This window comes from Micromys minutus (assembly GCF_963924665.1).
Source record: "Micromys minutus genome assembly, chromosome: 2".
Taxonomy (NCBI): domain Eukaryota; kingdom Metazoa; phylum Chordata; class Mammalia; order Rodentia; family Muridae; genus Micromys; species Micromys minutus.
Genome location: NC_137971.1, coordinates 50,055,963 through 50,072,361, shown reverse-complemented (window position 1 = coordinate 50,072,361; position 16,399 = coordinate 50,055,963). Strand labels below are relative to the sequence as shown.

At 47.3% G+C, this 16,399-nt stretch overlaps 1 protein-coding gene across 1 annotated transcript; it reads left to right on the top strand.

Moving 5' to 3' along the window:
• Nucleotides 1-6,776: 6,776 nt before the first annotated feature.
• SLC22A6 (solute carrier family 22 member 6) lies at nt 6,777-15,736 on the top strand (the record flags this gene model as incomplete). The annotated part of the gene is made up of 10 exons (XM_080912951.1): nt 6,777-7,145; nt 7,542-7,645; nt 7,878-8,032; nt 9,747-9,915; nt 10,348-10,471; nt 10,608-10,723; nt 13,047-13,261; nt 13,398-13,506; nt 15,164-15,367; nt 15,646-15,736. The coding sequence occupies 10 exons, from the start codon at nt 6,777-6,779 to the stop codon at nt 15,734-15,736; spliced, it is 1,656 nt and encodes a 551-aa protein (XP_080769077.1).
• Nucleotides 15,737-16,399: the final 663 nt, after the last annotated feature.

The window sequence follows — 16,399 nt, the reverse complement described above, 5'->3', positions numbered from 1 at the left end:
TATTGGCCATTGCTTCCATTGTCTCACCTCCATTTCCCTGCTGATCCCCTAGCAGTTCTAATGGTTTCCTCTTACCTTCCCCAAACTCTCTCCTTGGTGGGAAATTTTAATAAACCACAACGAAGAACTCAGGACATGCTTCGTGGGAAAGAAAGCTGGCCATGATGTGGACATGTGAGCACACACACACACGTCCATCTGTACCATATGAACATAGAGATATGGGAACTCAGCTGGCCTGCTATGAACACATCCATGTGTCCCAGTCTGTTTGTACAGGTGTAACAGACTACCACAAGCTGGATTGTCTAAACAGCAGAACTGTATTGCTTATAGTTCTGGAAGCTGGAAAGTCCAACCTGGGTCAAGGTATCGGGCATTCAGTGTCCGGTGAGAACCGTTGCATTGTCTCCACAAAGCTGGTTCCCTCCAGCTATTCCATCAGGCACCTATCCATTTCCAGAGAACAGAGCTGTGTTAGCTTACCATCACCATGACAAAATACCTGCCATAAAGGAAGGTTTTGTCTGGATGCTCAGTTTGAAATTTTGGTCCATGCTCACTAGGCGTTATTGTCTCAGAGCCAAGGCAGAACATCGTGACAGGTAGCACTTCATCATTCTCCAGGGGTTTAGATTCCCAAGGTCTGCTAATCAAATACTTCCAGAACCCTACATATTAGGGTTTCTGTTGCTATAGTAAAACACCATGACCAAAAGCCACTACGGGAGAAAAGGGTTTATTTCATCTTACAAAGTTCAGGTCACACTCCCTCACTGTGGGAAACCAGGGCAAGAACTCAAGGCAGGAACTGAAGCAGAGGCCATGGAGGAATGCTGCTTGTTGCTTGCTCCGCTTGGCTTTCTCAGTCTGCTTTCTTATAGTACCCAGCACAACCAGCCCAGGGGTGGCATCACCCATGTGGGACAGGCCCTGCCACATGACAGTGCCCCACAGGTTTGTCAACATACCAGTCTTATGGAGGGATTTTTTTCCCCATTATGATGCCCTCCTCCTAACTTGTATTAAGTTGGCAGGGAGGGGGGGAAGGGAGAGAGAGAAAACAGGAGGGAGGGAGGGAGGGAGGGAGAGAGAGAGAGAGAGAGAGAGAGAGAGAGAGAAAGAGAGAGAGAGAGAGAGAGAGAGAGAGAGAGAGAGAGAGAGAGAGCACCAGGACTCTCAGCTTGAATCAGCTTCATTCAAGCATTCAGCGGTGGCTCTTACTACTATATAGAACACACCAACCTATTCTATGGAGTCTCATTATCAAGCACAGAGCTAATGACTGCTCTCAAGTGTGTATTTAGAGACTTGAGAGGGTGCTTAATAAACATGCAAAGGGTTATATTGAACCCTGCCTCCACCTTTCAGGGATTTCTCACGGATAAAACTCCAACCCTCTTACAAGACACACCAGAATCAGGCCCCAACCTACCTCAGCCATTTCAGTTTTATTGGCTGATATCCAGCCTCCACTCAGCTTTTTTCTGCTTTTCACTCAGCAGTAGAATTTTCCCCGTTGGGCTCCAACTGCAATTGGCTCACCCACAACTTATCGTGGGGGTCTCACCTTGTATAACTTCCTCCCAAAAGACTTCTCAGGCTCCAAAGCCCGGATTCGGTGCCCTGCAGATTAAATAATGAATTGTAGTTGCAGTTGCATCTTGGTGTAGATTCCCCAGAAGGAGATTCCAAGACAAGGATTGAATGAAAAGTAGTTTATTGTGTAGGAGAGTCAAAAAAATAAAAAGGCAGTGTGGGGCTAAGTTTGAGAGAAGAAGCAAGAACCAAGGGGAGAGGGAGTGAAAAGGCAGAATCAGAATCCCTCTGCTACCCTCCCAAACCCCACCCACACAGACCTGTCACCCAGCCTCTTGGTTTGGATGCAGGAGTCTTCCTTGCCAACCTTTAAACAACTGGGGGCTGGCACCCAGGATCAGCCACACTGACCTTGGAGCCCTGTCTCATACAGTGAGGTTATCAGGTTTCATTTTAGAACTTGACAACTACTAATGGGGTTTCAACCATAAAGCCTGAGATGAGCTGACAACGGGGCCAGCAATGCCTTTCTTTTGCTTCACTTGATCTCCATCAGACAAAGAACTGCGCTCAGTGTGAATCACTGGCCTCTACCTTCTGTCGGTCTATTATCAGACCAGAATTCAAGATGGCTCCTGGAATGTCCTAGCCATGCATGACCCTTCCTGCACTGCTCCAGGGTGTTTGTTGCTGACACACAGAGAGGGGAAAGAAAGATGCCCAGAAAGCTCTTCCCATTGTTGTCGTCAGGATTCAAGGTGAAACACCCATCCCTATTCTTCATTGCTGTCGCTGGCAGTGCTCCTGCTTCCTCCATTCCCTTCTGTCTGTCCCTGAGCAGAAACACGTGCTTCAGTGAATTGTCACCCAATACGGAGCACCCTCTGGCTCGCCTTGCAGGTGAATGACCTCATGTCTAGTTTATAAAGTTTGCTGTTTTGTTGAGACAGGGTCTCATGTAGCCCAGTTTGACCTCCAACTCACTGACTAGCCAGCTGAGGATGACCTTGAGCTTCTGATCCTGCATACTAGAATTGCTTATATGCCACAAAGCCTCATGTTATGTGGTTCTGAGAATCAAATTCAGGGTTTCCTGCATGCTAGGCTGGCACTCTATCAGTGAGCTACACCCCCAGCACAAATCTAGCTTTTAAACAGTGGTTTTGGAGGGACTTATACTGCCTGCTGGCTGGGGAAGCCAAGAACAAGGCACAACATTCACTTTGGCTCTGAAATTTCCAGCTCAGATGATGGCAGGCAGCTGGAGTCTTCTGAACTCTCCAGGTCACTTCAACCCCAGACTTCTAGAACATAATTTGAGCCAAAGTGTCTTCTTTGATCTGTAAATTATTTATTTGAAAGGTGTCACAAAGTAATGAAAATCACATGTAGTCCCACACTTTGAATCCTATTGACTTAACAGACTGTAGTTATACGAAGTCAGCACTTATCCCAGAAAGTCTAGCCTATGGGACAACAACTCACATGGTAGGGAGAACAAAAGAGTCAAAAGAGCTGAGTTTGAGACTTGCAGTATAAGCATCCAGCAACTGAGTCTCATCTGTGTCAAGAGGTGTTTCCAGCTGAGTGACAGCTCTCAGTTCCAGTGATAAGTTGTTCTGTGGGAACAGGTGGGGGGACCCCCAGAGTTGACACCCTCCCACTGAGAACAACCAGAATTTAAGCCAATGATCCATTTAGCACAGGGGAGTCCCATCCCTGAATTTTTAATGAACCACAAGATCAACAAGGGACAGTCCCCAGATCTGAAATTCTTGGGATTCTGCCACAGTTCAGTTCCTGGAGTCTCCAATGAAGCCTTTTATAGACTCAGCTAGACTTGAGACTAGTCAGGAACTCTTCTGGCTAGTTTTCTAACACGTTAGCACCGTTCATGGTCATTAAAGAGGAGGGAACCTAATTAAGAAAAACCTTCATAAGATCAGGCTGTACAGCAGCCTGGATGGCATTTTCTTAATTAGTGATTGATGAATGTGGGCCCAGCTCTCTGTGGGTGATGCTACACTCTGAACTGTTGGGTTTTGGTGCTATAAGAAAGCAGGATGAGCACACCATGAGAAGTAGGCATTTCAGCATCACTCTTCCATTGCCTCTGCATCAACCTTATCTCCGTGTTCCTGCCCTGTTTTTGTCCTGATTTTCTTAAGTAATGGTCTATGATTTGGAAGTGTAAGCAAATAAACCCTTTCCTCCCTAAATTGCTTTGGTAACAGTGTTCATCACAGTAATAGCAACCCTAACTAAGACAGGAACTAAGAAAGAAGTTCTTATCCAGAGCAGGATTAGGTACAAACTCCGAAAGGGAGGGTACTTGCAGGAGAGCACCCCACTATCTGCAGCACTCCACCTACTCCTCCAGAAAAGCACTAAGTCTTGGCAGGGAACTGACCCCATAGCCTCTAAGCTGTTTGTCCAGCTGTCCTCGCCTCCCCAGGCCACAGGTTCTTATATACCTTGGCCTGGAGAATGTATCAGGCATCTGGACCCCCATGGAGCCCAAGCTAGAATCAACACATACCGGAAGAGGGAGGCTGGGATGAATTACAACCTCCTCTGGGTCGCTTCTCTACAAAGTTCGCTTACTTCCAAAACTCCTTTAGCTTGTCAGAAAACACCTCTAGAGCCATAGTTAAGAGTTCAGCTCTTTGGCCACACATCCAGCCTATAATACCAGAACTTGGGAGGCTGAGATCAGAGTCAGGAGTCTGAACCCAGCCTGGGATGTATAATCAAACTCTGTTGGAAGAGAAAGAGGAGGAAACGAGCTTTGAAATTAATACTCTTGTCTAACACCTCGTGTGTCTGAGGACATAAGTGAACAACAAACCCCATCCCAATTTAATGCATAAAACTGCAGTCTGCATAAGCATAGTATCTAGGGGGTTTTTCCTGGTAAGAGATTCTTTAACCCAGGATCTAACGAAGTCCAGGGTGCCATCAAACACGCTCTGTAGCCAAGACTAAGCTTAAAGTATTGATCCTCCTGCACAAGCTGGTTTTGAGCTCTTGGACTCAATCCTCCAGCCTCAGACTTCTCAGGAGCTGGAACTACAGGCACAGACTTGCATACTTGGATAAAGGCTTCTTTGAACTCTTTGCCTGCGCTGGCTCATTTAACCCTCCAAGACCAAAACAAATGGGGACATGAAAACCATCCCTGTCTTGAAAGAGGTAGATAGAAATTTAATAACTTGCTCTTGTCACACAGTATGAGAATATGGAAAGAGAAACCACTCTGGGGTTCAGTGTTTCATATCAGATGCACCTTATAAATCAAAGCCATAGAGGAGCAACCTGTCCTCAGCCTCCTCAGTCTGTGATCCAAACAATCGGATCCAACAGAAACATCCAACTAGTGTTTAACACTGCCTCTGATTCTGAGTAACCAGGGTTCAGAATCAAAAACTGTTAGAGGACTTGAGATCAGGTCCTAAACTTGAGGCTAAAAATAAGATAGGTTCATGCTCATTTAAGAAAAATAAAAATTAGCTGGGCAGTGGTGGCTCACATCTTTAACCATAGCAGTCTAGAGGCAGAGGCTGTGGATCTCTGAGTTCAAGGCCAGCCTGGTCTACAGAGGGAGTTCCAGAACAGCCAGGGCAACCCAGAGAAACCCAGTTTTGGAAATAGATAGATAGATAGATAGATAGATAGATAGATAGATAGACAGACAGACAGACAATAGATAGACAGATAAAAATAGAAGAGGGAAAAGAGAGGTGGTTCAGTGTTTAAAAGCACTTGTTACTCTTGCATAGAATCCCAGTTCAATTCCCAGTATCTACATAGTGGCTCACAGCTGTCTGTAATCCTAGTTCCACAGAATCTGCCACCAGATTGGTACCAGGCATGCATATGATGAACGAATATACAATACATATAAAATAAGTAAAATAATTTTTAGAAATAAACACAACAAAGGGGAAAACTGAGCCAAGACAATTAAAGAAAGAAACAGGGGCCAATGAGATGACATGTAAAGGCTTGCTGCCAAGCCTGATGACATGAGTTCAATTCCCAAAACCTATATGGTAAAAAGAGAGTTATCCTTAGACCTCCATGCACAAGTTATAGGTCACACGTGCATGCACGCACTCGCACGCACGAATTGATAGAGATAAACAGATAGACAGACAGATAGATAATTTAAGATGAACAGTGTGCTGGTTTACATTTGCAATCCTAACATCAGGGAGGTAGAGCCAGGAGGAGCCATAAAAGACCAGCCTTGGCTATGTATTGATCTAAAGGTCACTCTGAGCTACGTGACAGTCTTTCTTCAAAAACAAATAAAAGAAGAATAATTAAGGAGGCAAAAACTGAGGCCCAGAAGAAGAAACCTGCAGTTATGTCTAATTTTGCCCTCAATCCCCATGCCTTCAAGAGCAACCTCTGACCTCTGTTGTTTCTTCCAGTTGTACAAAGCCTGCAAGATGTGAGCTGTCTGTCCTCAGAAGACCAAAGATCAGGGTTGCTCAATTTAGCAAATAAGAGCACATGATTCCCAGTCAGATCAATTTCAAACCAATGCATAATTTGGGATATAAACATGGACTGTGCAATATTAAGGCTACACTTTTTAAAAAATTAATCATCAACAGGATCATTACTATGTTTTCTCTGGTGTTATCCCAGAAGACAGACTACGGTATCCACAGAAACCCTTCAGAAGGCCATCATATTTTCCAGACCCCACACTACTCAATAGAAGGAAGACAGAAGGTCCCACCTTGTCCCCTTCTGCATTCTGCTGCCCAAATGGCCTCCCCCAGTAAAGTCATTCACTCTCAGTCTTATTCATCTTCTCTTACCTTCATACCCACTTGGAGAAATTCCACTGACACAAGGAATACTTACAGGGTTAATGCTTCTGACACCAAGTCACACTTTAACTCATTGTCATCAGGACAAAGATTAAAAGCTGCCCGCGTAAGAGTCAGGGCTCCAGCAGACCCTGAAAGCTGAGCTGTCCAGACCCCCGAAGTGAAGAAAAGAGGCAAGGGCAAGGGAGGGCCAGAACCAGGGGAGAGAGAAAGGAGGGGCAGCCCACCAGCCCGCTGTCCTGACACAGAACCGGCTCAGCTCCAGCTCCAGGAGTCATTCAGCTGCAGAGGCAGTGGCAGCCCTACTCCTCAGGCAAAGGGCAGCAGACAGACAGACAAAGATCCTAGGACTGGAGGTCCTCAGTCATTGACCACTCAGCCTGGCCCAGCCCCATGGCCTTCAATGACCTCCTGAAACAGGTGGGGGGTGTCGGACGCTTCCAGCTGATCCAGGTCACTATGGTGGTTGTTCCCCTACTGCTGATGGCTTCCCACAACACCTTGCAGAACTTCACTGCTGCTATCCCCACTCACCACTGCCGCCCACCTGCCAATGCCAACCTCAGCAAAGATGGAGGTCTGGAGGCCTGGCTGCCCCTGGACAAGCAAGGACAACCCAAGTCTTGCCTTCGCTTTACTTCCCCGCAGTGGGGACCACCCTTTCACAATGGCACAGAGGCCAATGGCACCGGAGTCACAGAGCCCTGCATTGATGGCTGGGTCTATGACAACAGCACCTTCCCTTCAACCATCGTGACTGAGGTAAGAATTTGGGGCTTTCTCTCCATGTGACACTACTTCGCCTCCTACACAGACAGACAGGCAAACGGGCAAACAGACACACACACAAACACATACACACACACACACACACACACACACACTCACACACAACACACACTACATAGTCAAGTTTCTCAGGGGTCAAGATGAGAAGATGAAACAAAAACATTCAAGAGGATGGTGTTTGTAGAAAGGGTGGGTGTGGAAGTTGCTGAGTGTTGTAAGTGTTCTTATCTCCCAGGAACTGAGACAAACAAGGGAGAACTATTACTGAAAGAGGTTGGCATGGACCCTGCAGACCTTCCTAGAGGAGGGTGAAGGGCTTCCCTGCATCGGGCTCTTCTTTGCCCAACCCTGGCTTACCTCTCCCCACAGTGGAACCTTGTGTGCTCTCACCGGGCTTTTCGCCAGCTGGCCCAGTCCCTGTACATGGTGGGAGTGCTGCTGGGAGCCATGATGTTTGGCTACCTGGCGGACAGGTCAGTCCTGGGTAAGCCAAAGAGCTGGGCTAATCTGGGACTTGGAGAGGGGGGTGCTGGCTGGTTTTAAGGCAGGGGTGGCTGGCTCAAGTGTAAGACTCCGGATTCTTCTTCTGTCCTCAGAAGACTGCAGCTTGGGGCATCACCCTAGGCAGCTACTCCTTTTCTGTGCAGCTCAGCCTGGCTCCCAGCAGTCCTCAGGCCCCTGACACAGGTCTTCCCTCCCCCACAGGCTGGGCCGTCGGAAGGTGCTGATCCTGAACTACCTGCAAACAGCTGTGTCAGGAACATGTGCAGCCTATGCACCCAACTATACCGTCTACTGTATCTTCCGGCTCCTCTCGGGCATGTCTTTGGCTAGCATTGCGATCAACTGCATGACACTAAGTGAGGACTGCTCGCCATGTTCCCTCTCACCTCCCAAGTCCTGCCAGCCTCTTCCCGAAGCCCTCACCTCCTGAGCCCCACCTCCTCTCAACTCCCTTATATCTGCATTTCCAGTCAACATTAACACTGCTTTTCCCAGCCCCCAGCTCCCTTACTTAGAATGAGACAAGCCAGGTACAGGAGACCATGGGAGCAGTGAAGACTGTATCCATAGGAAACCTGAAGGCTAGTGAGACAGGCCAGGCATGGTGGCATGTTCCCACAATCCCAGTGCTCAGGAGTCAGAGGTCCTTTCCCAAGTGTGAAGCCAGACAAGTCTATATAATGAGTTCTAGGCCAGTTTGGGCTAAATAGCAAAGAAGGTGGGGGTTACAAGTTGTCTCAGTGGGTAAAGACATTTGCCACCAAGTTTGATGACCTGAGTTCAATCCCCAGGCCCAACATGGTGGAAGAAAAGAACCAACTGCTGCAAGTTGGTTGTCCTCTGACTTCTACACACTTGTCATGACATAAGCGCGCGCACACACACACACACACACACAGAGAGAGAGAGAGAGAGAGAGAGAGAGAGAGAGAGAGAGAGAGGAGAGAGAGAGAGAGAAACAGACAGGCAGACAAACAGACAGACACATATGCAGAAAAGATAGTGAGGGAATAAGTAAATAAATGTAATTTTTAAAATAGAAACATCTTATTTAGAAATATACCAAAGGCACTCCCAGCCAGGAAGTTAGACCTTGCTCTGTTTTTGTTGGTATTGTTTATTTGTTTTGTTTGGTACATGGTTGCCTCAACTCATAACATTCTGAGTGGGGGAATTATTGGGATTACAGGCCTATACCACCACAGCCAGATTGCTCTCCATTTTTAAAATCAATATAATATATCATAATTATTTTAATATTGTGGTTAGTCTAATATTTCTAAATAAGGGTGAGCCAGTGTCATATGTACCAAACACACTTAGTGACTTAAAATAGTATATGAATAAACTATCAGTGTGTTTCCTCTAGTAGATATAACACAAACACACACACACACACACACACACACACACACACACACACACTTTCCCAGATAATGAATCTGAGGCTGGGGAGAAGAAAAGAAATGTACTTGCGGTCATCCTTCAAGCCCAGAAGAAAATCAGGAATTCACAACTCTCTAGATGAATGGAACTAGCTAGATAGGCCTAAGATAGGACTAAGACATGCCTAAGGCTCTGAAGTCAATATAAATATCCAGCGGCAGAATCAGAAGCCCACCAGAAACCCAGCCCTTCCTCTGGAGACCTTAACAGAATAGTGGTTCCTTCCTACCTGGACTGATGTCCCATGATAGAAAAAAGTGGTGCTCTGACCACTGAGGGTAGATCCAGTCCAGGACTGAGGAAAGGCTGTGCTTTCATCTGAGAGGAGCCTGAGTGGTCAGAGTCACTCTGCAGGAAAAGGGGCTGTAGTCAGGCTCTTGGGACAGGGCCAAAAAGCAGCAGGAACATGGAGAGGGCAGTTCCTGGGAATCCTGAATCTAACTCCCGATTCCTACTTCCACTTAATGCCTCCAGTCTCCCTACCCTGGCACCCAACCTCACCGATACATCTTCTCCAGAGTTGGGCAAGAACATAATTGGGAGGGAGGGAGGGAGAGAGGGAGGGACCTCTTCCCGACTATCAGCCCAACCACTTGCAACCCCTCTACTCTAACCCCTTTCCAGATGTGGAATGGATGCCTATCCACACCCGTGCCTATGTGGGCACCTTGGTTGGCTATGTCTACAGCCTGGGCCAGTTCATCCTGGCTGGTATCGCCTATGCTGTGCCTCACTGGCGCCACCTGCAGCTTGTGGTCTCTGTGCCTTATTTCATTGCCTTCATCTACTCTTGGTATGTGGGATCTGGGGTGGAAAGAATTGCCTGAAGTCTACAGGGCTACAAGGGACAGGCTATCTCCCAGAGCTTAACACAAACCTCCCCAAAGAGTGCATCAAGCCATAAAGCTAACCCAAAGCCAATGTTTCTGTTGAATAGATTCTGGGGCCAAGGCTGAGGTAGGTTTTACCTTGGGGAAGGTGGCAGTTCTCTGGCACCCCACAGTTTGACCTGCCTGCTAGCATTCCTCTACTCAGCACCCAAGAGCTGGGCTTCTGGGTTGGGAAATAGGTCTTTACAGAGATGGCTACTGCTTTGTTCTTTAGGAGCTCTTGGCAAGGGCCCTGGTCCCCAAAACATAAATAAAAACATACTGCATACCTCTAACCCAGAAGACTGAATCTGGGGCCATGCCAACAGCCGCCCTCTCTCCATCCTCACTTCCAGGTTCTTCATTGAGTCAGCCCGCTGGTACTCCTCCTCAGGAAGGCTGGACCTCACCCTCCAAGCCCTGCAGAGAGTGGCCCAGATCAATGGGAAACAAGAAGAGGGGGCTAAGCTAAGTATGGAGGTAAATAAAACATGTTTGTTCCTAGACACCACTAAGGTCTAACTTAAGCCCCAATACCAAGACCCCAGACACAGAGGTTAGATCAAAAGGGTCCTCTAGGAAAAGCTCAGGCTCTGAGTCATGTCCTTCCCACCAGGTGCTCCGGACCAGCCTGCAGAAGGAACTGACTCTAAGCAAAGGCCAGGCCTCAGCCATGGAGCTGCTGCGCTGCCCCACCCTTCGGCACCTCTTCCTCTGTCTCTCCATGCTGTGGTAAGCTCAGGCAGATACACTGATGGACAAGCAGGCTGATCAAAAGATAAAAAGCAGGGTGGGGGAGGGCTTGGATGAAATGGGTGTAAGGGGAGAAGAGGAGGAAAACTCAGCAGATCTGCTATGACTAGTAGTAAGAACCTAAAAAAAACAATCATCCTCCAGCTCAACCCAGTCCAAGGGCTCAAACCGGTCACTAGTCTCCCAGCCCTGTTCCAGTATAAACCACCTCATCAGGATCAATGGTTTCCAGACCCACAGGTTTAAATTGTGAGGTCAGACCAGTGTGCTTTGAAAATCACTCTGAGATTTTATTACTCCGGTGGTGCCTGGAGGGAAACCAGCACAGGCATGAGAGACTCCACACATATTTCCCACAACACACTTGGGACAAAGATGATATAAGCTCAGATCTTCCTTTCCCTATACAATGTTCCCATCCTCCTCCCTCCCTCCCTCTTTCCCTCTTTCCCTCTCTCCCTCCCTCCCTCCCTATCTCCCTCCCTCCCTCTCTCCCCCTCACTCCCTCTCTCTCATATGTATACATCACCATGGTAATCCCATAACAGTTAAGTGGGGTGTACTCAGATCCCATAAGTTAAGTGGGGTGTACTCAGATCCCATAACAACTAAGTGGGGTGTACTCAGATCCCATAACAGTTAAGTGGGGTGTACTCAATCTTACCAAAGGATTATTTGCTACCAGTTTTGGATTTATTCCCTGTAGAGGGTTTTATTCCCAAACCTAAGCTCTGTGAACCCCTAAACATTTATCCCAGAAATAAGATAAATCCCAGAGGATTCCAGCCCTTACCAAAACCTTGATGTGGCTTACACAGTAACCTGTCTTCATCAGCCCAGCAGATACCATAAAGACTGAAAGTGTTTACACCCTTCTTGGCAACTAAGTGATAGTTCCCCAACTCCCTGGGGTGTCAAGTTAGCACAGGATTGGAGGACTGCCCCAATACTGCAACTGTGCAATTTGAATATGTTGTTGTGTGTCTAAAAAGTGATAACCAAAGCAAATCCCAGGTCCAAAAGCAGGATACTCCATACATCACATCACTGGATCCTCCATACATCACATCACTGGATCCTCCATACATCACATCACTGGATACTCCATACATCACATCACTGGATAGTCCATACATCACATCACTGGATACTCCATACATCACATCACTGGATACTCCATACATCACATCACTGGATCCTCCATACATCACATCACTGGATCCTCCATACATCACATCACTGGATACTCCATACATCACATCACTGGATCCTCCATACATCACATCACTGGATCCTCCATACATCACATCACTGGATAATCTATACATCACATCACTGGATCCTCCATACATCACATCACTGGATAATCTATACATCACATCATTGGATACTCCATGCATCACATCACTGGATAATCTATACATCACATCACTGGATAATCCATGCATCCCATCACTAGATAATCCATACATCACATCACTGGATAATCCATATATCACATCACTGGATAATTCATACATCACATCACTGGATACTCCATGCATCACATCACTGGATACACCATACATCACATCACTGGATACACCATACATCACATCACTGGATTCTCCATACATCACATCACTGGATACACCATACATCACACCACTGGATACACCATACATCACACCACTGGATACTCCATACATCACACCACTGGATACTCCATACATCACATCACTGGATACTCCATACATCACATCACTGGATACACCATACATCACACCACTGGATACTCCATACATCACATCACTGGATTTATGGAAGAGCATCTTTGATCTTTATTGTTGTTGTTGTTTTGCTTTCTTTGGTGGGGATTTTGCGGGTGTTGGTTGATTTTGGTTTGGTTTGATTTTAGTTTTTCCCTTTTTTTAAGATTTATTTTATTATTTATTTTATGTATGAATACACTATCACTGTCTTCAGACACACACACCAGTAGAGGGCATCAGATTCTATTACAGAAGGTTTTGAGCCACTTGGTTGATGGGATTTGAACTCAGGACCTCTGGAAGGGCAGTCAGTGCTCTTAACCACTGAGCCATCTCTCCAACCCCGATTTTAGTTTTTCAAAACAGGGTTTCTCTATGTAGCCCCAGCTGTCCTGGAACTCACCTTGTGGATCAGGCTGGCCTCAAACACCAAGCTCCACCTGCATCTGCCTCTTGTACTGGGATTTAAAGCAAGTGCCACCACTACCCAGCTATGAGCACCCTTATTTAAGCCCTTCTAACCAGCTCTACATCCCTCTCCCTCGTACCAGGTTTGCCACTAGCTTTGCCTACTACGGGCTGGTCATGGACCTGCAGGGCTTTGGGGTCAGCATATACCTTATCCAGGTAATTTTTGGTGCCGTGGACCTGCCTGCCAAGCTTGTGTGCTTCCTAGTCATCAATTCCATGGGCCGCCGGCCTGCACAGTTGGCCTCCCTGCTGCTGGCAGGCATCTGCATCCTGGTGAATGGCATAATACCAAAGGGTGAGCACTCATCGGTGTGTTGGCTCAGTCCCACCCACTCTACCCCTTCAGACACAACCCAACTTCTCAGAGAAAAAGAAAGCAGTACCTCCAACCTCCATCCCCATGTTCTCCATTTCCCCACTCCTTTCTCTAGGCCATACAATCATCCGCACGTCCCTGGCTGTGCTAGGGAAGGGCTGCCTGGCTTCCTCTTTCAACTGCATCTTCCTGTACACCGGAGAGCTGTACCCCACAGTGATTCGGTAAGTGAGGGCCCCGTGCATAGAGAGAGGGTCTAGGGAAGGATAGTCCTTTGCCCACACCAAAGCCAGAACCCCAGAGAATAGCCTAGTACCCAGAACATCTCCAAAAACCATATATTGGGGCAAAATATATAGGAACTACTCAGTTATACATGTCAGGGTCTGGCTGACAGAGGTGTGACTGTCTAGCCCTCACCTAATCCTAGAGGAAATCTGGAAGTTACCAACTCGATTAGGGTAGAGAACCATATCTCAGAGACAATAAACTGAAGACCCCGGAACACAAGTTACAACTCTAAACTCCATCTTAAACCAAGCAGTATATCTAAAATCAAAGACACAAACACACATGAAGCTTCCTACAAGAGCCACTCCTGACAACACCCCAGCCATATGAGCAAACTCAGCACCAGTTTATGGTAAGATTGGAGAGACATTAAGAAATAACTACCTTTAGAACTGAATGTAAACATCACATGAAATGTCAAAGACCTGAGAGGTCACAGTGCTGGGATGAGAACCTTGAGGCATCTTGGATACTATGCCACACCTTTCTGATTTCTAGCCAGTGTATGCTGTGTACCAAGCACTCAGGGAAGCATGTACTGTGTACCAAGCACTGTCTTAATCTTTTCACAAATATTAACTCACTTATTTCTCAAAGCAGGTCAAGGTAGACATTATAATTTTCTTTTCACACATGTGAAAACAGAGACACAGAGAAGTTAGGTGTCTTCTCCAAGATCACACAGCTTGTGTGTGAAATCCAGTGCAGTTGCCTCCTGAGTTACTGTTTTTAGCCTCTTCTTTCATAGGGAATGTTCTCAGTTAGCAGGATTTATTTTTAAACTTGTTTATTTTTATTTAATGTATGAATGTTTTGCCCATATGTATGTACATACACCATGTGCATACCTAGTGCCCACTGTGCACAGAAGAGAATGTCAGATCCCCTACAACCAGAGTTACAGATAGTTATGAGCTACCATGTAGGTAACTGAAAACTGAACCTGGATCCTCTACAAGAGCAGCCAGTGCTCTTAGTCACTGAGCCATCTTGCCAGCTTTCCTAGAGAGTGAATGTCCTTAACACACAAGCAACATGCAGGACCCTTCCTCTGGAGATCCTGACTAGTAGGGCTCTGCGAGGAGAGGTCTATGATTCAGACGGTATGCAGGTGTGCTGGGGTGTAGCTCAGGGGCAGAGTAGCTGTCTCGAGGGTAGGAGGTCCAGAGTTCCACAGCCAGAAAAGAAAAAACATTCTAGAATCCCTGGTCTTGCCCAATGGTCTCACATGACAGCTAAAAACTGAAGCCGGGAGACTGTAAAGAGATTGTCACACAGCAGCTTAAGGACGGACAGAGAACTCAGTTTCAAGTCTCTCGATTCTCTGAGCACAGCCCCTTCTCAGTTTCCGCTTTTGTTTGAAAAGTCACCACAAGGGCCTGGGAATGCCAGTAGTAAAGTGTCTGCCTGGCCTGTGCAAGGCCCTGGCTTTGATTCTGGCACAAACAATAGCCAAACACAAAAATGTGGAATCATTTGCTAGTCGGGTAGGAAAAGGGAAGCACGGGGATGGAGCTGGGAACGTTCCTGCTCCAAATGTGGCCACCGGTACCCATGCCAGAGATCTAACCAGCACCTACCTGACCACAGGCAGACAGGCCTGGGCATGGGCAGCACCATGGCCCGGGTGGGCAGCATCGTGAGCCCACTGGTGAGCATGACCGCAGAGTTCTACCCCTCCCTGCCTCTCTTCATCTTCGGCGCTGTCCCCGTGGCCGCCAGTGCTGTCACTGCCCTGCTGCCAGAGACCTTGGGCCAGCCGCTGCCAGATACAGTGCAGGACCTGAGGAGCAGGTAGGTATACCCCAAAGAGGATCAGTGACTTACTCCAGGTCACCGACCCAGACTCGAGCAGCAGTGAGGCTCAGACCAAGGCCTATTCTTCTATATCAGAGCTTTGACCCTTTGTCTCCAAGTGTAAGATTCTCCCATAATCCTTCGAAGCTCCAGGAAGAAGCGGTTGCCATTTGAGAGCAGATAGCAGGTGGCTAGTCACAGCTGAGGGGAGAGCCTGTCCTATCTCAGACCCAAACAGGAGGCTGCAAACCCAAATATCTGCTTTCCTTCCCCAGGAGCAGAGGAAAGCAGAAGCAACAGCAGCAGGAACAGCAGAAGCAGATGATGCCACTCCAGGCCTCAACACAGGAGAAGAATGGAGTCTGAAAATAGAAGGGGCTTCACACAGCACTGAATGGAGTGGGGTCCTACAGGGTCTGCCATCTACATGAGGTGGGGGAGTGAGTGGAGGGACTGGACCATCCAAATGTGGAGGCTGCCTGCCATTCAGAGAAATGCCTCCCCAAAGGTCATTTCAGTAGACCCACTGGGAACAAAAGCTCTGACTGTGTGCAGCTTCTTAAGCAGAATGCGATCCTCATTGGTCATCTTCCTGCTCTTTGGTCACTCCTCCAGCTCCAGTTTCCTCCACCTCCAGGACATTGCAAAGAATCTCAATTAAAGGAATCTCTTCTACCTTGGTCCCCTCTCTTCTCTGCCCCCACCTCTCCTCTCCAATCGTTTCTATTTTAGCTACATGCCTCATGTCCTTTCCCTTCCCTTCCCTGAGATACTCAAATGAAAACAGCAGTCAGAGGCTCTACTCAGGCCTCTTCTCCTTCTGTAAGAGCAGATGGAAACTTCTAGCAGCAAAAGAGATAGATGCACACAGGTGTGATGTCAGGATACTGCGCCCTGCAAGTTCAGTCCACTAGCCAACCTAATCTTTCCTGTATTGATGTGTTTTCAATGATGCTCTGCTTCCTGTGTGCCCAGGGGCTGGTGGAGACCCAACACTGAGTGTTAAGTATGTGTTAGGCAGTGAGTGTC